General features: G+C 46.2%; 1 protein-coding gene across 1 annotated transcript; it reads right to left on the bottom strand.

Annotated features, from left to right (window-relative positions):
• Window positions 1–8,017: 8,017 nt before the first annotated feature.
• LOC129811263 (exonuclease 3'-5' domain-containing protein 2-like) lies at window positions 8,018–23,365 on the bottom strand. The gene is made up of 11 exons (XM_055862432.1): window positions 23,258–23,365; window positions 20,512–21,026; window positions 20,188–20,316; window positions 19,264–19,391; window positions 16,705–16,831; window positions 13,757–14,061; window positions 13,359–13,465; window positions 12,163–12,298; window positions 11,642–11,804; window positions 10,267–10,469; window positions 8,018–10,050 (listed from the first exon to the last, which is right to left on the bottom strand). The coding sequence occupies exons 2-11, from the start codon at window positions 20,884–20,886 to the stop codon at window positions 9,834–9,836; spliced, it is 1,890 nt and encodes a 629-aa protein (XP_055718407.1). The 5' UTR covers window positions 20,887–21,026; window positions 23,258–23,365; the 3' UTR covers window positions 8,018–9,833.
• Between the last annotated feature and the right edge of the window lie 806 nt (window positions 23,366–24,171).

Below are 24,171 nucleotides of genomic sequence, written 5' to 3'. Positions count from 1 at the left end.
TCTAATTGATCTACCACCTGGGAGGGTCTAATTGATCTACCACCTGAGAGGTTCTAATTGATCTACCACCTGAGTGGTTCTAATTGATCTACCACCTGAGAGGTTCAAATTGATCTACCACCTGGGAGGGTCTAATTGATCTACCACCTGGGAGGGTCCATCTGATCTACCACCTGGGAGGGTCTAATTGATCTACCACCTGGGAGGGTCTAATTGATCTACCACCTGGGAGGGTCTATCTGATCTACCACCTGGGAGGGTCTATCTGATCTACCACCTGAGAGGTTCTAATTGATCTACCACCTGGGAGGGTCTAATTGATCTACCACCTGGGAGGGTCTATCTGATCTACCACCTGGGAGGGTCTAATTGATCTACCACCTGGGAGGGTCTATCTGATCTACCACCTGAGAGGTTCTAATTGATCTACCACCTGAGAGGTTCTAATTGATCTACCACCTGGGAGGGTCTAATTGATCTACCACCTGGGAGGGTCTATCTGATCTACCACCTGGGAGGGTCTAATTGATCTACCACCTGGGAGGGTCTATCTGATCTACCACCTGGGAGGGTCTAATTGATCTACCACCTGGGAGGGTCTATCTGAACTACCACCTGGGAGGGTCTATCTGATCTACCACCTGGGAGGGTCTATCTGATCTACCACCTGGGAGGGTCTATCTGATCTACCACCTGGGAGGGTCTATCTGATCTACCACCTGGGAGGGTCTATCTGATCTACCACCTGGGAGGGTCTATCTGATCTACCACCTGGGAGGGTCTAATTGATCTACCACCTGAGAGGTTCTAATTGATCTACCACCTGAGAGGTTCTAATTGATCTACCACCTGAGAGGTTCTAATTGATCTACCACCTGAGAGGTTCTAATTGATCTACCACCTGGGAGGGTCTAATTGATCTACCACCTGGGAGGGTCTAATTGATCTACCACCTGAGAGGTTCTAATTGATCTACCACCTGAGAGGGTCTAATTGATCTACCACCTGGGAGGGTCTCTCTGATCTACCACCTGGGAGGGTCTAATTGATCTACCACCTGGGAGGGTCTAATTGATCTACCACCTGGAAGTGTCTAATTGATCTACCACCTGGAAGGGTCTATCTGATCTACCACCTGGGAGGGTCTCTCTGATCTACCACCTGAGAGGTTCTAATTGATCTACCACCTGAGAGTTTCTAATTGATCTACCACCTGGGAGGGTCTAATTGATCTACCACCTGGGAGGTTCTAATTGATCTACCATCTGGGAGGGTCTATCTGATCTACCACCTGGGAGGGTCTAATTGATCTACCATCTGAGAGGTTCTAATTGATCTACCACCTGAGAGGTTCTAATTGATCTACCACCTGAGAGGTTCTAATTGATCTACCACCTGGGAGGGTCTATCTGATCTACCACCTGGGAGGGTCTAATTGATCTACCACCTGAGAGGTTCTAATTGATCTATCACCTGGGAGGGTCTAATTGATCTACCACCTGGGAGGGTCTATCTGATCTACCACCTGGGAGGGTCTAATTGATCTACCACCTGGGAGGGTCTAATTGATCTACCACCTGGGAGGGTCTAATTGATCTACCACCTGGGAGGGTCTAATTGATCTACCACCTGGGAGGGTCTAATTGATCTACCACCTGGGAGGGTCTCTCTGATCTACCACCTGGGAGGGTCTAATTGATCTACCACCTGGGAGGGTCTATCTGATCTACCACCTGGGAGGGTCTAATTGATCTACCACCTGGGAGGTTCTAATTGATCTACCACCTGGGAGGGTCTATCTGATCTACCACCTGAGAGGTTCTAATTGATCTACCACCTGAGAGGTTCTAATTGATCTACCACCTGGGAGGGTCTATCTGATCTACCACCTGGGAGGGTCTAATTGATCTACCACCTGAGAGGTTCTAATTGATCTACCACCTGGGAGGGTCTAATTGATCTACCACCTGAGAGGTTCTAATTGATCTACCACCTGAGAGGTTCTAATTGATCTACCACCTGAGAGGTTCAAATTGATCTACCACCTGGGAGGGTCTAATTGATCTACCACCTGGGAGGGTCCATCTGATCTACCACCTGGGAGGGTCTAATTGATCTACCACCTGGGAGGGTCTAATTGATCTACCACCTGGGAGGGTCTAATTGATCTACCACCTGGGAGGGTCTAATTGATCTACCACCTGGGAGGGTCTATCTGATCTACCACCTGGGAGGGTCTAATTGATCTACCACCTGGGAGGGTCTATCTGATCTACCACCTGGGAGGGTCTAATTGATCTACCACCTGGGAGGGTCTATCTGAACTACCACCTGGGAGGGTCTATCTGATCTACCACCTGGGAGGGTCTATCTGATCTACCACCTGGGAGGGTCTATCTGATCTACCACCTGGGAGGGTCTGTCTGATCTACCACCTGGGAGGGTCTATCTGATCTACCACCTGGGAGGGTCTATCTGATCTACCACCTGGGAGGGTCTATCTGATCTACCACCTGGGAGGGTCTAATTGATCTACCACCTGAGAGGTTCTAATTGATCTACCACCTGAGAGGTTCTAATTGATCTACCACCTGAGAGGTTCTAATTGATCTACCACCTGAGAGGTTCTAATTGATCTACCACCTGGGAGGGTCTAATTGATCTACCACCTGGGAGGGTCTAATTGATCTACCACCTGAGAGGTTCTAATTGATCTACCACCTGAGAGGGTCTAATTGATCTACCACCTGGAAGTGTCTAATTGATCTACCACCTGGAAGGGTCTATCTGATCTACCACCTGGGAGGGTCTAATTGATCTACCACCTGGAAGGGTCTATCTGATCTACCACCTGGGAGGGTCTAATTGGTCTACCACCTGGGAGGGTCTAATTGATCTACCACCTGGAAGGGTCTCTCTGATCTACCACCTGGGAGGGTCTAATTGGTCTACCACCTGGGAGGGTCTAATTGGTCTACCACCTGGGAGGGTCTAATTGGTCTACCACCTGGGAGGGTCTAATTGGTCTACCACCTGGGAGGGTCTAATTGATCTACCACCTGGGAGGGTCTCTCTGATCTACCACCTGGGAGGGTCTAATTGATCTACCACCTGGGAGGGTCTAATTGATCTACCACCTGGGAGGGTCTATCTGATCTACCACCTGGGAGGGTCTAATTGGTCTACCACCTGGGAGGGTCTAATTGATCTACCACCTGAGAGGTTCTAATTGATCTACCACCTGAGAGGTTCTAATTGATCTACCACCTGGAAGGGTCTATCTGATCTACCACCTGGGAGGGTCTAATTGATCTACCACCTGAGAGGTTCTAATTGATCTACCACCTGGGAGGGTCTAATTGATCTACCACCTGGGAGGGTCTATCTGATCTACCACCTGGGAGGGTCTAATGGATCTACCACCTGGGAGGGTCTAATGGATCTACCACCTGGGAGGGTCTAATTGATCTACCACCTGGGAGGGTCTAATTGATCTACCACCTGGGAGGGTCTAATTGATCTACCACCTGGGAGGGTCTATCTGATCTACCACCTGGGAGGGTCTAATTGATCTACCACCTGGGAGGGTCTAATTGATCTACCACCTGGGAGGGTCTAATTGATCTACCACCTGGGAGGGTCTAATTGATCTACCACCTGGGAGGGTCTAATTGATCTACCACCTGGGAGGGTCTAATTGATCTACCACCTGGGAGGGTCTAATTGATCTACCACCTGGGAGGGTCTCTCTGATCTACCACCTGGGAGGGTCTAATTGATCTACCACCTGGGAGGGTCTATCTGATCTACCACCTGGGAGGGTCTATCTGATCTACCACCTGGGAGGGTCTAATTGATCTACCACCTGGGAGGTTCTAATTGATCTACCACCTGGGAGGGTCTATCTGATCTACCACCTGAGAGGTTCTAATTGATCTACCACCTGAGAGGTTCTAATTGATCTACCACCTGGGAGGGTCTAATTGATCTACCACCTGAGAGGTTCTAATTGATCTACCACCTGAGAGGTTCTAATTGATCTACCACCTGAGAGGTTCAAATTGATCTACCACCTGGGAGGGTCTAATTGATCTACCACCTGGGAGGGTCCATCTGATCTACCACCTGGGAGGGTCTAATTGATCTACCACCTGGGAGGGTCTAATTGATCTACCACCTGGGAGGGTCTATCTGATCTACCACCTGGGAGGGTCTATCTGATCTACCACCTGAGAGGTTCTAATTGATCTACCACCTGGGAGGGTCTAATTGATCTACCACCTGGGAGGGTCTATCTGATCTACCACCTGGGAGGGTCTAATTGATCTACCACCTGGGAGGGTCTATCTGATCTACCACCTGAGAGGTTCTAATTGATCTACCACCTGAGAGGTTCTAATTGATCTACCACCTGGGAGGGTCTAATTGATCTACCACCTGGGAGGGTCTATCTGATCTACCACCTGGGAGGGTCTATCTGATCTACCACCTGGGAGGGTCTAATTGATCTACCACCTGGGAGGGTCTATCTGATCTACCACCTGGGAGGGTCTAATTGATCTACCACCTGGGAGGGTCTATCTGAACTACCACCTGGGAGGGTCTATCTGATCTACCACCTGGGAGGGTCTATCTGATCTACCACCTGGGAGGGTCTATCTGATCTACCACCTGGGAGGGTCTATCTGATCTACCACCTGGGAGGGTCTATCTGATCTACCACCTGGGAGGGTCTATCTGATCTACCACCTGGGAGGGTCTATCTGATCTACCACCTGGGAGGGTCTATCTGATCTACCACCTGGGAGGGTCTAATTGATCTACCACCTGAGAGGTTCTAATTGATCTACCACCTGAGAGGTTCTAATTGATCTACCACCTGAGAGGTTCTAATTGATCTACCACCTGAGAGGTTCTAATTGATCTACCACCTGGGAGGGTCTAATTGATCTACCACCTGGGAGGGTCTAATTGATCTACCACCTGAGAGGTTCTAATTGATCTACCACCTGAGAGGGTCTAATTGATCTACCACCTGGGAGGGTCTCTCTGATCTACCACCTGGGAGGGTCTAATTGATCTACCACCTGGGAGGGTCTAATTGATCTACCACCTGGGAGGGTCTATCTGATCTACCACCTGGGAGGGTCTATCTGATCTACCACCTGAGAGGTTCTAATTGATCTACCACCTGGGAGGGTCTAATTGATCTACCACCTGGGAGGGTCTATCTGATCTACCACCTGGGAGGGTCTAATTGATCTACCACCTGGGAGGGTCTATCTGATCTACCACCTGAGAGGTTCTAATTGATCTACCACCTGAGAGGTTCTAATTGATCTACCACCTGGGAGGGTCTAATTGATCTACCACCTGGGAGGGTCTATCTGATCTACCACCTGGGAGGGTCTATCTGATCTACCACCTGGGAGGGTCTAATTGATCTACCACCTGGGAGGGTCTATCTGATCTACCACCTGGGAGGGTCTAATTGATCTACCACCTGGGAGGGTCTATCTGAACTACCACCTGGGAGGGTCTATCTGATCTACCACCTGGGAGGGTCTATCTGATCTACCACCTGGGAGGGTCTATCTGATCTACCACCTGGGAGGGTCTATCTGATCTACCACCTGGGAGGGTCTATCTGATCTACCACCTGGGAGGGTCTATCTGATCTACCACCTGGGAGGGTCTATCTGATCTACCACCTGGGAGGGTCTATCTGATCTACCACCTGGGAGGGTCTAATTGATCTACCACCTGAGAGGTTCTAATTGATCTACCACCTGAGAGGTTCTAATTGATCTACCACCTGAGAGGTTCTAATTGATCTACCACCTGAGAGGTTCTAATTGATCTACCACCTGGGAGGGTCTAATTGATCTACCACCTGGGAGGGTCTAATTGATCTACCACCTGAGAGGTTCTAATTGATCTACCACCTGAGAGGGTCTAATTGATCTACCACCTGGGAGGGTCTCTCTGATCTACCACCTGGGAGGGTCTAATTGATCTACCACCTGGGAGGGTCTAATTGATCTACCACCTGGAAGTGTCTAATTGATCTACCACCTGGGAGGGTCTATCTGATCTACCACCTGGGAGGGTCTAATTGGTCTACCACCTGGGAGGGTCTAATTGGTCTACCACCTGGGAGGGTCTAATTGGTCTACCACCTGGGAGGGTCTAATTGGTCTACCACCTGGGAGGGTCTAATTGATCTACCACCTGGGAGGGTCTCTCTGATCTACCACCTGGGAGGGTCTAATTGATCTACCACCTGGGAGGGTCTAATTGATCTACCACCTGGAAGGGTCTATCTGATCTACCACCTGGGAGGGTCTAATTGGTCTACCACCTGGGAGGGTCTAATTGATCTACCACCTGAGAGGTTCTAATTGATCTACCACCTGAGAGGTTCTAATTGATCTACCACCTGGAAGGGTCTATCTGATCTACCACCTGGGAGGGTCTAATTGATCCGTGCCCATATTATTTAGATACTGACTGTTAGCACTTGGTGGCCTATAGCAACACCCCAAAAAAAAAGGCTTTAGATGTACCAAGTGAACCTGCAACCACAACACTTCAATAACACTGGACATGAGATCTTCTCTAAGCATTACAGGGATATGGCTCTGAATATATACAGTAACACCTCCCCCATAAGCATTACAGGGATATGGCTCTGAATATATACAGCAACACCTCCCCCATAAGCATTACAGGGATATGGCTCTGAATATATACAGTAACCCCCCCCCCCCCCCATAAGCATTACAGGGATATGGCTCTGAATATATACAGTAACACCTCCCCCATTAGCATTACAGGGATATGGCTCTGAATATATACAGCAACACCTCCCCCATAAGCATTACAGGGATATGGCTCTGAATATATACAGCAACACCTCCCCCATAAGCATAAGCATTACACACACCACCCACCCCCACTTTATCTGAGTCACTACTTTAAACATACAAATTCTAAGATATTTCACCCTGAAACTGTACCACTGTGTGTGAAATCCATTAAACACACAAGACTATAAGTTGTGTGCAGAGATAAGATGTGTGCAGCGTAGGCAGGATAGCATTAGAACATTGTGTTCCTTACAGGACATTCTGTCCCCACCCGTGGAGTGGAGAAACTGTTAGGCTTGCAGAAAATTATGAAACCTGTTGCAGAATATGATAAACAATATTAGTGTACAGTGGAACAATACAGCCCACCTAAAGCGGGGTGGGGTTCTCGACTGATGTGTATAAAAGATGGGCTCTGAACTTGAGGGCAAAGCTCTCTGAATACAGAACTGATCCTTTGTATGCTGGGGCTCTGATTTACAACCTCTAGGATACAGATGAGTTAAAATATTTCAGTTAGAAATTCTCATGACAAAATTAAATGTTTTGCCACAGTTTTTGCAGTATTACTTTAGTGCCTTGTTGCAAAAAGGATGCAGGTTTGGATTATTTGTGTTCTGTACAGGCTTCCTTTTCACGCTCTCAATTAGGTTAGTATTGTGGAGTAACTACAATGTTGCTGATCCATCCTCAGTTATCACAACCAAACTGTTTGTCACCATTGCGAAATCCTTGCGAGGTTTCCTTCCTTTCCGGCAACTAAGTTAGGAAGGACGCCTGCATCTTTGTAGTGACTGGGTGTATTGATACACCATCCAAAGTAATTAATAACTTCTTGCTCAGAGATATTCAATGTCTGCTTTCTTTAAATTTTTACCCACCTGCCAATAGGTGCCCTTCTTTGGGAGGCAGTGGAAAACCTCCCTGGTGTTTGTGGTATAATCTGTGTTTGAAATTCACTAATCGACTGAGGGACCTTACAGATAATATTATTTGTGGAGTACAGAGATGAGGTAGTCATTTAAAAATCATGTTAAACACTATTATTGTACAGAGTCCATGTAACCTATGTGACTTGTTGAGCACATTCTTACTCCTGAACTTTAGGCTCGTTGCCACAAAGGGATTGAATACTTAGACACAAGACATTTCAGCTTTTCATTTTTTATTCAATTCATTTGTAAAATTATTTTTAAAAAGAAATCCACTTTGACATTGTGTGTAGGTCAGTGACAAAATAAAAATCTAAAAATGTAATCATTAAAAAAAAAAATCAGGCCTTAACACAACAGAATGTGGAAACAGGGGTGTGAATACTCTGAAGGCAAAGTAGAGCCATTTCAGACACATTCAATGGCTGGTCGTCATCAATTCATAACGGCTGATCAGTTATTGAATGTATAGCTTCGTCTGATCCATTAAAAAAGACAAAAAAAGACAAAGATGAGGTGCTCTGTCGTGTTAAAAAAGAAAAAGTAAGCTACCTTTCCCAAGCAAACTTGATTTCTGCACGCTCACAAATGCCCATCTTTAGGACTGAAAAACCCACAGGGGAAATTATAACTCATATTTAATTGATTACTAAAAGCAGGTTTCAGCCTAGTCTAAAATACATGATTTTCTGAATCTGGAAAGTATTCAGACCCCTTGACTTTATCCACATTTTGTTACGTTACAGCCTTATTCTAAAATGGATTAGTTAGTGGGAGGAGAGATACCTAGTCAGTTGTACAACTGATTCAGATGTATGAGGTGCTTCCTAAATCGATGTCAACATCATATGGCTATTGTGTAGATTGATGAATAAAGAAAACATTTAATCCATTTTAGAATAAGGCTGTAACGTAACAAAATGTGGACAAAGTCAAGGGGACTGAATACGTTCCCAAATGCCCTGTATAGGGCCTGTTTCTTGGCCCTAGATGAGGTCTAGTCTCCTATGGTATTCCTGGCTAGGACAAGTTTAATAAAAAATAAAAAATTGGGGAAACCAAACCATAGCAGGGTCGTCACGAAAACCTGGTTTTCCATGGCAACAAGGAAAACACAAAGCAGACTGAACTCTTCGTTAAAATCTACTGGAAGTTAAATATTGTCTGTTGTAGGAAAATTAACATGTGATTCTGGTTGACAACATTAGGACTGTTTCCCCCCCATCAGGAAATGCAGCGTGCTTCATGTTTCCTTGCCACGATATCGCAGAGTATCGGGATACTGGTATCGTGAAGATCCTATATTCAATAGGATTTTCATCATGAATTCTGCACCACCATCTTCAGACAGTGTTCTTGACACTGAATTATTTTCCCCTCGGTCAGAAAAAAACAGGGCCAGTCTCTCTCAGGATCTCAAAAATGGCACCTTCTGGGTCCTGGTCAAAATGTCCTACACTATTTAAAAGAGCAGGGTGCCAATGTGTCAGTAAAAAAGGGGTCCAATACATCCTGCTGGGCCCACTAGCACAGGCTCTGTCTGGCATTTAACATGTAAGGCACCACAAGCAGAGCAACAGATGTCCTCGTCCAGCCAACAGTAGACTGAGGAGGATCGCAGGCACTAAAAACACACAGAATCCAACCTTTCACCTGTAGGCATAAGTCTACCTGGGGGATTACACAGTAGCCCAGAGATCAGAGGCTGGACCCCAGGTAGAGGCTGGCTGGACCCCAGGTAGAGGCTGGCTGGACCCCAGGTAGAGGCTGGCTGGACCCCAGGTAGAGGCTGGCTGGACCCCAGGTAGAGGCTGGCTGGACCCCAGGTAGAGGCTGGCTGGACCCCAGGTAGAGGCTGGCTGGACCCCAGGTAGAGGCTGGCTGGACCCCAGGTAGAGGCTGGCTGGACCCCAGGTAGAGGCTGGCTGGACCCCAGGTAGAGGCTGGCTGGACCCCAGGTAGAGGCTGGCTGCAACAGCTGATGGGGAACCAGACAGATGTAGCCTGGGTACCAGACGGGGGTGACTGTAGGTCAGTTAAGCTGGATGAGAAGGTCATCTCCGTACTTGCGTAGTAACTTGTCGTGGTTGTGGCTGACAGACCAGTGAGGAGGAAGGTAGCGAGGTGTCATGGTAGACAGGAAGTGTTGTCTCCAGCGGCTCTCCAGCACCATTAATCCCTTCAGGCCCTGCTCGGCTTTCACCTTCACCACCTTCAGCCCGTGGGGAACGTAGCTCTCATTGAGGATCCTGGGAAAGGGCAGGGTAATACAATCAACTTCTTCACTATTAAAACAGCTTGACAGATACCTGACCTGGATACCAAAGAGCAAAGCAGAAGCAGGACAAACGTCCAAGAAGGAAACACCTAGATAGGAACCGGCCCATGCTCGTCTGGCTGTACTGGGGGGGGGGGGGGGGGGGGGCAGGTTAACAGTAGATGACCAAGGCAGAGCAGAGCCTCACCTCGTCTCCAGGTCTGCAGCCCTCTGAAGTGTCTCGGGACTCAGCTCCATGTCGGTGTCGTTGAAGAAGCACCTTATGACCTTCTGCAGCTCATCTCTCCTGACCTCTGGAAGCCCCTCCCCCACGGTGAGCAGGGCGCGGGCTGCAGAACGAACCCTCCTGCGGTCAGAGTCCTCCAGGAGGCGCACGCCCTCCTCACACCCCTGGGGGGGGGGGTAGAGAAAAAAATAAATATCCAGTTCAATATAGCAATATTATTTGACAATATATTGATTAGAGGTCGACCGATTAAATCAGGGCCGATTTCAAGTTTTCATAACAATAGGAAATCTGTATTTTTGGACGCCGGTTTGGCAGTTGTTTTTTACACCTTTATGTAACTAAGCAAGTCAGTTATGAACAAATTGTTATTTTCAATGACAGCCTAGGAACAGTGGGTTAACTTCCTTGTTCAGGGGACAGAACGACATATTTGTACCTTGTCAGCTCGGGGATTTGATCCGCAACATTACGGTTAACTAGTCCAACGCTCTAACCACCTGCCTCACGAGGAGCCCGCCTGTCACGCGAATGCAGTAAGAAGCCAAGGTAAGTTGCTAGCTAGTCAAAGTCGACGCGTCATAATTCCTATAATAACCACAAGCTAAAACTTCTTACCTGGGAATATTGAAGACTCATGTTAAAAGGAACCACCAGCTTTCATATGTTCTCATGTTCTGAGCAAGGGACTTAAACGTTAGCTTTCTTACATGGCACATATTGCACTTTTACTTTCTTCTCCAACACTGTTTTTGCATTATTTAAACCAAATTGAACACGTTTCATTATTTATTTGAGGCTAAATAGATTTTTATTGATGTATTATATAAGTTAAAATAAGTGTTCATTCAGTATTGTTGTAATTGTCATTAATAAATACAAATCTGCTGATAAATCGGTATCGGCGTTGAAAAATCATAATCGGTCGACCTCTAATATTGATCCTCTGAGCCAATATGGTTTCACCACTTATTTCCATGACTGATTAAAAGTATTTTCTCATCTTCTCTTGTCCTTCTGCAGCAGACAAGGTGAGCAATGTTTGGAACATTAAATCAATATATCAAATCCACAATAAAATGACTATAAATATAGAATAGTGTAAATTCACAATTCATTCAGAATACATGAGAACACCTCAGTATGGTGACAATATCCTATCGTGAGGTCACTCGCAATTCCCGGCCCCTACCCCCACACTCCCCCCGGCCCCTACCCCAACACTCCCCCCGGCCCCTAACCCAACACTCCCCCCGGCCCCTAACCCAACACTCCCCCCGGCCCCTAACCCAACACTCCCCCCGGCCCCTAACCCAACACTCCCCCCGGCCCCTACCTGGGGCGCGCCATGCTCATCAGCCAGCTGCTGCTTCAGGAAGCCGTCGTGCACGGTGGAGGCTGCGTGACAGGAAGTGCACAGCAACAAGACATCATGGGAGTTGTGGTCCTTCATCTCCATGGGGAAGTGTTGTCTGTACTCGTGAGGAACGATGTTCTTCCTGTAAGGGGTAAGACGAGACGGGAACGAGTTCACACTATAGGCCCTCACGTCCGCTTCCTACCCCACTAGGACGGACTGTCATGGCTGAAACGTGAGAAAGGTCTTCTCTGCCCGAGGTCCGATTCTCCACCCTTCTCACAAGGGTGGGTACTCCTCCAGCCAATGCTTAACACCAATCCTATCCTCGCAAATTCACTACGGGGAGTGTGCAAGTACACACAGAGAAGGGTGGTGAATCGGGACACAAACCTATTAGTTATACTAACAGTGTAGCATCTGGCCAGCCTGGTACGAGACCCGTCCCGGCCGGCCTGGTACGAGACCCGTCCCGGCCACACCACACAGGTTCTCCTCACCTGATATAAGACTCGTTCTTGCCACACACCACACATATGTTCTTCTTGGCAGTCAGGTAGTAGTCCTGCTGGGACTCTGGACGTCCCGACGGCTCAAACAAGAGACGCACGATGAAGGGCTCGTCACTCTGCAACACTAGAGGAAGACAGGAGAACAGTCAACTGACACGGAACTGGGTCTTCGATAACACGAGTGGGAATTGGCCTGTAGGGACAGGGGCCTAAATTGAAATGTTTTACAGAATAAATATGAAAAGTTATGACCATAAGAATGGTAAAAATTGAAAGGGAACAGTTGAGATTATGGGACAATAAGACCAAAAAGGTGAGAACAGTTCACCTGACAAGACAGAATTTAAAATCATTACATTTGATTTCGTGTGCATTTTTTAACCGCCTTTGTTGATAATTAAATCTTAAAAAGCACACTTGTAGTTGTCAGTCCAAACCCATTCAGCGCTGTGAGGCACAGAACCAGACCTCTGACGTATAACATGTTACCGGACAGCCTGACCTGACGTATAACATGTTACCGGACAGCCTGACCTGACGTATAACATGTTACCGGACAGCCTGACCTGACGTATAACATGTTACCGGACAGCCTGACCTGACGTATAACATGTTACCGGACAGCCTGACCTGACGTATAACATGTTACCGGACAGCCTGACCTGACGTATAACATGTTACCGGACAGCCTGACCTGACGTATAACATGTTACCGGACAGCCTGACCTGACGTATAACATGTTACCGGACAGCCTGACCTGACGTATAACATGTTACCGGACAGCCTGACCTGACGTATAACATGTTACCGGACAGCCTGACCTGACGTATAACATGTTACCGGACAGCCTGACCTGACGTATAACATGTTACCGGACAGCCTGACCTGACGTATAGCATGTTACCGGACAGCCTGACCTGACGTATAGCATGTTACCGGACAGCCTGACCTGACGTATAGCATGTTCCTAGACAGACACTACGTTCCAACTTAGGTGCTTATTAGTGCCTAAACTAGCCATTCTCAACCCGTATACAAGTGTAAAAAACTACCTGCTCATTTCTACACCACATTTTACAGTATGAACCCAACAATAATAAAATGTTCCAATTGACTGTTCATTGAAATGAAAACGCGGCCAGTGTTGGCACTGCCAGTCGGGTATAAGACGGTGTTTGTCTACCTCCTAGTCCTTTATCCATGTACCACTGGGCCTTCCTCTTGTCGCAGGTACAGAGGGGTTGTCCGTCCGGGGCATGGAGGAAGCAGTTGTCGTAAAGAGGGGACTTCCTGTAAACATGCAGAGCGAACAGAACCTCAGGGGATCTGTGTATCAGACTAGTGACACACAGGAAAACGTATAAAACCATCCAAACGCTACCCAGAACCACACTACTCAAATCTTTAACACAAAACGTTTCCCCAAAATGTGGGTGATGATTTTTTTTACTATGAAAGTCAGGCAAATTGTTGTGTATTATGACCCTGACAACTAGCAATATCCAGAGGTCAGTTGCAAACATCTGCTTCATGACCTTTGTGCCGTGAAAGAGATCCCCGGACAGACAAACCACCACTGACCTAGCAGAGTATCCCACACCGAGCGGTTTCCTCTTGTTGTTCTTTCTGGGGTCTGGTACTTGCTGGTCACCAATCTCCGAGCTTTCCAAAGTAGGCTGTCGGAGCTTCTTACCCTTCCGTCTCCTCTCGCCATCCTCCCCCTCACCCCTCTCCCTGAAGGGTGTGTCTATCAGGCCCTGGCAGCGATTGGCCAGCTGGGTATAGCCACTCCCACTGTCAGGTGAGGGCGTGGTGTCGGAGTAGAGGCCCAGCAGGTGGAAGAACAGGGCGATGGATACCTGGGCATCCAAGGCTGCGTAAGTCATCTAGGGAGAGATCACAAGACCGAGAGATGTGGGGGTTAAAATCAGAGACGACGTGTTTGAGAGGGATCCCTGAGCAAAATGAGGTAGGGCAGAGGATCGCACATCTTCACAACATAATGGGTAGTTCGTTATATTTGGGATGCAAGGAGATTTGTCGATCAGTTATTCTTCACAGTCTGACTGAACTGTGGTTGATCTCAAACAGTAACAATCTTTCCATACCACAGCCTCCCATCCTGTATTAGCACCAGCTAGTGTAGTTCACCTGTTCTAGGGTCAGCCACAGCATCCCATCCTGTATTAACACCAGCTAGTGTAGTTCACCTGTTCTAGGGTCAGCCTCCCACCCCGTATTAACACCAGCTAGTGTAGTTTACCTGTTCTAGGGTCAGCCACAGCATCCCATCCTGTATTAACACCAGCTAGTGTAGTTTACCTGTTCTAGGGTCAGCCTCCCATCCTGTATTAGCACCAGCTAGTGTAGTTCACCTGTTCTAGGGTCAGCCACAGCATCCCATCCTGTATTAACACCAGCTAGTGTAGTTTACCTGTTCTAGGGTCAGCCTCCCACCCCGTATTAACACCAGCTAGTGTAGTTTACCTGTTCTAGGGTCAGCCACAGCATCCCATCCTGTATTAACACCAGCTAGTGTAGTTTACCTGTTCTAGGGTCAGCCACAGCATCCCATCCTGTATTAACACCAGCTAGTGTAGTTTACCTGTTCTAGGGTCAGCCACAGCATCCCATCCTGTATTAACACCAGCTAGTGTAGTTTACCTGTTCTAGGGTCAGCCTCCCATCCTGTATTAACACCAGCTAGTGTAGTTTACCTGTTCTAGGGTCAGCCACAGCATCCCATCCTGTATTAACACCAGCTAGTGTAGTTTACCTGTTCTAGGGTCAGCATCCCATCCTGTATTAACACCAGCTAGTGTAGTTCACCTGTTCTAGGGTCAGCCACAGCATCCCATCCTGTATTAACACCAGCTAGTGTAGTTTACCTGTTCTAGGGTCAGCATCCCATCCTGTATTAACACCAGCTAGTGTAGTTTACCTGTTCTAGGGTCAGCATCCCATCCTGTATTAACACCAGCTAGTGTAGTTTACCTGTTCTAGGGTCAGCATCCCATCCTGTATTAACACCAGCTAGTGTAGTTTACCTGTTCTAGGGTCAGCCACAGCATCCCATCCTGTATTAACACCAGCTAGTGTAGTTTACCTGTTCTAGGGTCAGCATCCCATCCTGTATTAACACCAGCTAGTGTAGTTTACCTGTTCTAGGGTCAGCCACAGCATCCCATCCTGTATTAACACCAGCTAGTGTAGTTTACCTGTTCTAGGGTCAGCATCCCATCCTGTATTAACACCAGCTAGTGTAGTTTACCTGTTCTAGGGTCAGCCACAGCATCCCATCCTGTATTAACACCAGCTAGTGTAGTTTACCTGTTCTAGGGTCAGCATCCCATCCTGTATTAACACCAGCTAGTGTAGTTTACCTGTTCTAGGGTCAGCCACAGCATCCCATCCTGTATTAACACCAGCTAGTGTAGTTTACCTGTTCTAGGGTCAGCCACAGCATCCCATCCTGTATTAACACCAGCTAGTGTAGTTTACCTGTTCTAGGGTCAGCCACAGCATCCCATCCTGTATTAGCACCAGCTAGTGTAGTTTACCTGTTCTAGGGTCAGCCTCCCATCCTGTATTAGCACCAGCTAGTGTAGTTCACCTGTTCTAGGGTCAGCATCCCATCCTGTATTAACACCAGCTAGTGTAGTTTACCTGTTCTAGGGTCAGCATCCCATCCTGTATTAACACCAGCTAGTGTAGTTTACCTGTTCTAGGGTCAGCCTCCCATCCTGTATTAGCACCAGCTAGTGTAGTTTACCTGTTCTAGGGTCAGCCTCCCATCCTGTATTAGCACCAGCTAGTGTAGTTTACCTGTTCTAGGGTCAGCCACAGCATCCCATCCTGTATTAACACCAGCTAGTGTAGTTTACCTGTTCTAGGGTCAGCCTCCCATCCTGTATTAGCACCAGCTAGTGTAGTTTACCTGTTCTAGGGTCAGCCACAGCATCCCATCCTGTATTAACACCAGCTAGTGTAGTTTACCTGTTCTAGGGTCAGCCACAGCATCCCATCCTGTATTAATTAACACCAGCTAGTGTAGTTTACCTGTTCTAGGGTCAGCATCCCATCCTGTATTAATTAGCACCAGCTAGTGTAGTTTACCTGTTCTAGGGTCAGCCACAGCATCCCATCCTGTATTAACACCAGGTAGTGTAGTTTACCTGTTCTAGGGTCAGCCTCCGATCCTGTATTAACACCAGCTAGTGTAGTTTACCTGTTCTAGGGTCAGCATCCCATCCTGTATTAACACCAGCTAGTGTAGTTTACCTGTTCTAGGGTCAGCCACAGCATCCCATCCTGTATTAACACCAGCTAGTGTAGTTCACCTGTTCTAGGGTCAGCCACAGCATCCCACCCTGTATTAATTAACACCAGCTAGTGTAGTTTACCTGTTCTAGGGTCAGCCACAGCATCCCATCCTGTATTAATTAACACCAGCTAGTGTAGTTTACCTGTTCTAGGGTCAGCCACAGCATCCCATCCTGTATTAATTAACACCAGCTAGTGTAGTTTACCTGTTCTAGGGTCAGCTGATCAGCCTCCCAGTTACTGCATCGAAGCGCCATGGATTTATCCAGAGACACATTGAGCAGGTCGGCAGCCAGAGACTTGAGGCTCAAACCATTGTTCAACACTACCTTCCTGCACAGAAACACACACTGGTTCAGAACCACACCGCCTGGGAAATACAGTTGAAGTCAGAAGTTTACATAAACGAGTTTTAAATGACGCCAACCTAAGCGTTTCAACCACTCCACACATTTCTTGTTAACAAACTATAGTTTTGGCAAGTCGGTTAGGACATCTGTGTGCATGACAAGAACATTTTTCAAACAATTGTTGACAGATTATTTCACTGTATCACAATTCCAGTGGATCAGAAGTTTACATACACTAAGTTGACTGTGCCTTCAAACAGCTTGGAAAATTACAGAAAATGATGTCATGGCTTTAGAAGCTTCTGATAGGCAATTTTTTTAAACCTTTATGTAACTAAGCAAGTCAGTTAAGAACACATTCTTATTTACAATGACGGCCTAAGAACAGTGGGTTCACTGCCTTGTTCAGTTCTTCGGCTTGCAAGCCCCCCCCACCCCCTTTTTCCTCCAAACATAACGATGGTCATTATTATTTTGTTTCATCAGACCAGAGGACATTTCTCCAAAAAGTACGATCTTTGTCCCCATGTGCAGTTGCAAACCGTAGTCTGGCTTTTTAATGTCGGTTTTGGAGCAGTGGCTTCTTCCTTGCTGAGCTGCCTTTCAGGTTATGTCGATATAGGACTTGTTTTACTGTGAATGTAGATACTTTTGTGCCCGTTTCCTCCAGCATCTTCACAAGGTCCTTTGCTGTTGCTGATGTTCTGGGATTGATGTGCAATTTTCTCACCAAAGTACGTTCATCTCTAGGAGACAGAACGCGTCTCCTTCCTGAGCGGTATGACGGCTGCGTGGTCCCATGGTGTTTATACTTGCGTACTACTGTTTGTACAGATGAACATGGTACCTTCAGGCGTTTGGAAATTGCTCACAAGGATGAACCAGACTTGTGGAGGTCTACAATTTTTTTGAGGTCTTGGCTGATTTCTTTTGATTTTCCCATGATGTAAAGCAAAGAGGCACTGAGTTTGAAGGTAGGCCTTGAAATACATCCACAGGTACACCTCCAATTGACTCAAATGATGTCAATTAGCCTATCAGAAGCTTCTAAAGCCATGACATAATTTTCTGGAATTTTCCAAGCTGTTTTAAGGCACAGTCAATTTAGTGTATGTAAACTTCTGACCCACTGGAATTGTGATACAGTGAATTCTAAGTGAAATAATCTTTCTGTAAACAATTTTTGGAAAAATTACTTAGGACATTAATTTGTGCATGACACAGACTTGCCAAAACTATAGTTGGTTAACAAGAAATGTGTGGAGTGGTTGAAAATGAGTTTTAATAACTCCAACCTCAGTGTATGTTAACTACTGACTTCCACTGCAGATCTTCTGCACATTCTGTCAGACGAATTAAGGAAACCTTTGACTGTGTACAGACTGAACATAGCCATGCTATTGAGAAAGGCCACCGTAGGCACACCTGGCTCTCAAGAGAAGGCAGGCTATGTGCACACTGCCCACAAAATGAGGTGGAAACTGAGCTGCACTTCCTAACCTCCTGCATAATGTATGACCATAGACACATATTTCCCTCAGATTACACAGTCCCTAAAAAGAATTTGAAAAACAAATCCAATTTTGATAAACTCCCATATCTATTGAATGAAATACCAGTGTTTTAATTGTTCATTTTTTGTTATTATCAGAATTTCACTTGCTTTGGCATTGTTTCCCATGCCAATAAAGCCCCTTAAATTGAGACAGATACTTTGAGGGTAAACGGTTGATTAAAACAGATAACCTAGTGATTTGTTTCTGTTCTTTAGGGGGTAGATCATCTTTAATATTACAGATATTGTTCTGTTCTTTAGGGGGTAGATCATCTTTAATATTACAGATATTGTTTCTGTTCTTTAGGGGGTAGATCATCTTTAATATTACAGATATTGTTGTTCTTTAGGGGGTAGATCATCTTTAATATTACAGATATTGTTTCTGTTCTTTAGGGGGTAGATCATCTTTAATATTACAGATATTGTTGTTCTTTAGGGGTAGATCTTTAATATTACAGATCATTGTAATTGTCTGCATCATTTCCAATCCCCCATATATTTTTTAAATATACATTTATTGTTGTCCCCCTAACCCCACCACCCCTCCCCTAATTGAAGAAAACTAATGGACAACAGTTAGACTTCTACATGTCACAGACACGGTATATTCCACATTAGTTATCCATGTTTATTTTGTATTTAGTCCCAACCTTCAGCTCCACTGAGACCCTCCCATCGATCTCTGAAAATGTATGTCTGTTTGTCACTGTGCTTAATGTTTAACATTTCTAAATCTTTACATTCTCATAGTTTCTACAGATTGTAAATTAAAAAGATGACCATTTGTACTAGAGAGTATTATGTTATTACTGATTGACTGTCAACCTAGTGCTACCAAAGCCCATCTCTAGTAGTACCTTTGTCGTAGTGCGAGATATCGCAGGTCCACGGTACAACCCAGAGCCAGGCCGTAGTCTCGGGTCAGACGTGTCCCGTCTTCGTAACAGCCCACGCCCACCTTCAGGACATGGGGGTCCCTGAGGACCTATAGAATAAAACAGAATATATGCCATCTATCCATAAATGCAATTCTCTTGTTGCGTCAAAAAAAAGAGCACTCAAAACATGAGCAAAATGGCAGCTCTTCCTTTAAAGACCTCCAGGCCTCAAGAGGGCAGATATCCCAAAAACACAGGTGGAACTAAAAAATTGAGCCAGGATTTCTGGAGGGACTACTTTTACATGCGCACCTGTCAGATAAGCATGGGTATAAAATGTTTGGTCCTCAACATACACACAGCTCATTGTTCAACCCTAAAGACGCAACTGGTATGTAATGTTTGGAATTATTTATTATGTTGCATCCAGTGCTTAGCACAATTTACATGTTTAACTCTGGTAGGAGATGTGACTTTTGTTGTGGATATTTTCTGACTGCAGAAGTAATTGCTAGAAGTGCTAGATTAAATTGTTTAAACGTTTACTTTATTCAAAGCCATGCTTTGTTGCTGTGTCATGCATTGTTTAGTGTAAAATAATGCATGTTTATTCTCTGTTTAAGGTTATCACCCTATTGCTATTGCTATTCCCTATTCCTCTGTCATTCAACAAATCAACTGTTTCAACATATTCCACAAATGGCATCAAAACCATAATAAAACACTGGAAAGGAATTGAGTTGTCCCTTTGCTTCCTTCACGGGTTGAGCAAGCCGTTTTCAAGTTTGGGCAGAGCTGAAATAATTATAACACCTAGACAGTGGCCTCGGCGGGAATCGAACCCACTATACCGGTGTTAAAAAGCATCGTTCTCTACCAACTGAGCCACAGAGGACCATGTACCTCCTTCAAGCTGAGGGGAAGGTCCTGCTGGCTACCTTGAAACAGCTGTAGCCTCACCAACACACACAGGCCAGAGTAGGAACTCATCTGGAGGAGGGAGACCGCCGACGCCTTACCCTTCACTGACACCTGGAGAGGAAGGAAAGGAATAAGCAGAGGGGGAGCAGGAGGGAGGGAGGAAAATAATGAGGGGGGGGGAATAAGGCAAGGAATAAGGAGAGGAGCGAGGAGGGAAACTACAGCAGGAAATAAGACTTGAGGACCAATGGATTCATATATAATTTTTTTTACATGCTTAACAAACTCATACGCCAAGGCCCATACCCATTCGCAGTCCAGGCCGAGGACGGGGTAGACGGATAGCTCCTTTTGCAGCGACGGCCACAGCTGCTCCCAACCCTCCTCAGAGCTCACCATCACAGGCTGCACTGCCAAGACCTGGTCAGCAGGGGGCAGTGAAACAGGCAGGAGGAGGCCCAGGCTCTGACCAAGGGTTAGCTGGGTCTGGGACTCGACAACCACAGGACCCAGCTGTTCCACTGGTACGGGACCAGTGCTGACCCCTATCTGACCCTGAGCTAGACGCCGCTTCTTCTTCTGTGTCCTCAGGGTTGGTTGTCGCCATAATAACAGGCCTCCCAAGGTGGCGCCCAACAAGGTGACCACTGCAACCATCAGGGCTTTGTGTCTAGTAGCCATCTTGGGTTTGAGGTGTAGATTTGGGCTGGTTGGTTGAGTAGTGTGTAGAGGGGCGTAGGTAGACCTTTACAGACCGAATTGAAGTTTGTTCAGAGAGACTGGGGATATCATGTCAGCATTGGGGAACAGCTAGATTTGTCCTGTCCAATGAAGAAAAGGAGGCTATTGGTTAGTAGGCTCTGCTCCTGCACTCAGGGAAAACATTATCCTGCACGCCAACTCAATGTGCAAGTCACATGTCAACATTAAAAGGGGCATAGCAGTAGATTCCTTTTTTACATTCTCACGAAATAAGTAATTCACTTGTCTTGCCAAACAATTCCAATTTGAAAAAGGCGTTTGCTGCACTTTTGATAGCTTTGTCCTGCAACTAGCCATTTAAATGAACAATTTTGAACTAACTTTTAAATGTTACCCACGGCTAGCTGCGAAAAGATACCCAACCTAAACTATTTGGATTCAACCATTTTTGTTTAAGCCAACAGAGGCATTTCCACTATAGACGAGACGATAGTCAGGTCTGTTACAGGCACCGGTTGACGCTCTGTGTTAAATTCAAAAGTCCCTACCATCATATCTAAAAGGGTCGGTGAACAGTGTAGGAGTAGAGAAACCTCACGGTAGGACAAGGGATGAAAAAGATGGCGGAAGCTGACGCTGATGTGGGCGTGAATATAAATGGCGGGCGAGTCAAGGGCAATATTGTCCAAAAGAATAGAAAACCAGATGAAAATAGCATATGAAAACGCAATCGTGTTTGTTGTCCGTAACTTATGCCTGCCCCATACCATAACCCCACCACGGGGCACTCTGTTCCCAACACTGTCTTCCATCTGCACGGTACAGTTGGATTTCACCAACTGGGAAACACTTCCATACCAAAATGACGTAGCAGGTTAGGATAGGAGAATTAAAAGTTGCAGACTAGGAGACGGAGGTTAAAAGAAAGCTTGGTGGAGCAAAGCCCTGTCAAGAGTTAGTCCGCCTCAGGTCAAAACTCCCCGTATGGTCCTTGATATCTGGCATCCTTGGGACATCAACTCTGATGTTACACCATTGAAGTTGACATGTTGTTCTGGTGAATGTAAGGGTAATGGTTAACAGTCCTAAGGACCCTTAATTGCACTAACCTCAATACTAATCGTTGGAAAGGAACACCCTGCAGCCCGTAATTCGGGGGCATCTCATTGGTTCCTTCATGAACATCTTCATGCTTGTGACACTTAAAATACGGGTCACACCTGCACTCAACATCGTTAACAGAACTGCTGCGGAAAAAACTGTGCCTGACAGGCGGGGGAGGACGAAGGACTCGTCTACGGTCTCCACCGCCTCCTGCTAGCACAGCAGGCTGGGGCGAAACCGTGTGTTAGTTAACTAGGTAGTTACAGACACCGTATGATAGTTATTAACAAGTACATGGTGTCGCCCCCTGTGTACCAGACTAGCTGGCTAAGATTTTTTATAAATGTCCTTCGCTCCTGCCCTCGTTGAGGGGAACCAGTGCCCGACAGACGGGGGACACGGTGTACGGCAAGCTAGATGCCGTTGTTGCCCCCGACCCTTATGTGGGATTTATCAGTGGCTTTCATCCAACTTCCTTGTGCAATAACACCACATACTGTACTGGAGCGCCCCACCCACCTCCCCATAGCTTAAACATTGTATAAAGTGGGGTTCCTGCAGATGTATGGACGCCCTGAATTTCAGGCCGCAATTACAGCCTTTTCTGTTTTTAATGCTTATTTGATAGTAAATGACACATTCAACCCAGCGACTGGTTAGTGTTTCTAGAAATGATGGAAATTCCTCTGTCCACAAAAGCTTTTTGGTGAATCCGACACTTGAGTGCAAACAGCACGGCATATAACAGCGGAGAGAGCTTTGTGCAATTCACTGCCGTTGTTTACAAGTGCAGCTCGTACAAACTAACTAGGTCGCTTGACAAGTTTGATTAACAGCTACTGATAACAGCTACTGCTCAAATAAATCCTGATGTTTCTGAGTACTGGATGACTGATGTCGCTAGATAGCGAAGTGTGTCGACAATAGTGATGAGTCAGTCAGCTAACGTATTAGCTAATGTGGTTTCCACAAGTATAAACGAGTTAGCCAGAGACCTAAACTAAATGTAAAATAGCAATGAGTTTGTTCGTCATGTTGCGGTGGTTGTCACCAACTAACAGGAGCGTGTTTTCCATGCGAGAGTTTTTCGTAGTGAAACTTAGCTTGGTAACGTTAAGCTAATGTACTAGCTAACTAGCACAGACAACGTTAACTTATCTAGTAGACCTGGCTAGCTACGTCGGTAAACAACTTAAATGTCCTTCTCTGGACTGACATTTGCAATTGCTTATTTCAATTGACCTACCTCGGTGTTTCACGTCCACACCATAACGCACCGCCGGCCTCCTGCACATGTCCACTGGTTTCTAGTGATGTTGCTTCCGGCTCCATTTATCATGACGGACACAGCTGATCAATGGGAGGAGGCAAAGGTCAGGTGGAACCATTCTAGCCAATCAGAGGGCAGATTCGCCTGTGAACAACAGGCACAACTAGTTAATAACTAGTTACCACAGCCACAAAGACGATAGTCTATATCGTAGAAATTCATGAAAACTAAAATTCGCGTTGTGGTTTTCATTTAAGGTTAGGCATAAGTTTAGCACTGTGGTTAAGGTTTCAAATCACATTTTAAGAAGATAAATTGTAGAAATTGGTGGGGTTTATGACTTTGTGGCTGTGCGAACAAAGTGACGACCAACTCCAATATATCATACTTATATCAGTAACAAAACAACATAATTACAAAAACTATATTCGATCAAAAGAGCCACACGTAGAAAATAAGCCATACATTTAAAAAAAAATCGACACTCATGCGAAAAAACCTCCATGCGAAAAAACGGCACCTGCTGGAGAAGCCAGATTTTGGGCCGTTATCCCTCTCGCTTCACCTCTTCCTCTATATGTGATGGACAAGGGGACGTTGTCATGGCAGCGCCCCCACGCAGTCAGAGGAGGTGAGATAATGAATATTATATCTTAGAGAATTTCCAGTAGTTCTGAAAGTAGCATTCAAGTGCCCAAACGGGGTCTGAAAATGGTGTACTACGTCATATGTGTGCAGAACATCATTGCTCTCTCTCTCTCTCTCTGCGAGTCTTGCTAATGCTAGCTGTCAATCAAATGGCTAGGGGCCGAAGCCCATTGGCTGGACCTCAAATTGCTAGGTGGGTGCTGGCCAATGGGTCAAAAATGTACCAAAATGACACTTCACAG

This window comes from Salvelinus fontinalis, chromosome 15, assembly GCF_029448725.1.
Source record: "Salvelinus fontinalis isolate EN_2023a chromosome 15, ASM2944872v1, whole genome shotgun sequence".
Classification (NCBI taxonomy): domain Eukaryota; kingdom Metazoa; phylum Chordata; class Actinopteri; order Salmoniformes; family Salmonidae; genus Salvelinus; species Salvelinus fontinalis.
Note: the sequence above shows the minus strand (reverse complement) of the source record. Positions and strands in the feature narration are given on the sequence as shown.

Excerpts from the sequence above, each read along its gene's own strand:
- LOC129811263 (XM_055862432.1), bottom strand. The coding sequence starts at position 20,886 with ATGGCTACTAGACACAAAGCCCTGATGGTTGCAGTGGTCACCTTGTTG. Across the intron at positions 14,062-16,704 it reads ATCAGCTGACCCTAGAACAG|ATGACTTACGCAGCCTTGGA; the intron begins GTAAACTACACT and ends ATCTCTCCCTAG. Across the intron at positions 10,470-11,641 it reads ATGAGCATGGCGCGCCCCAG|GGGTGTGAGGAGGGCGTGCG; the intron begins GTAGGGGCCGGG and ends CCCCCCCCCCAG.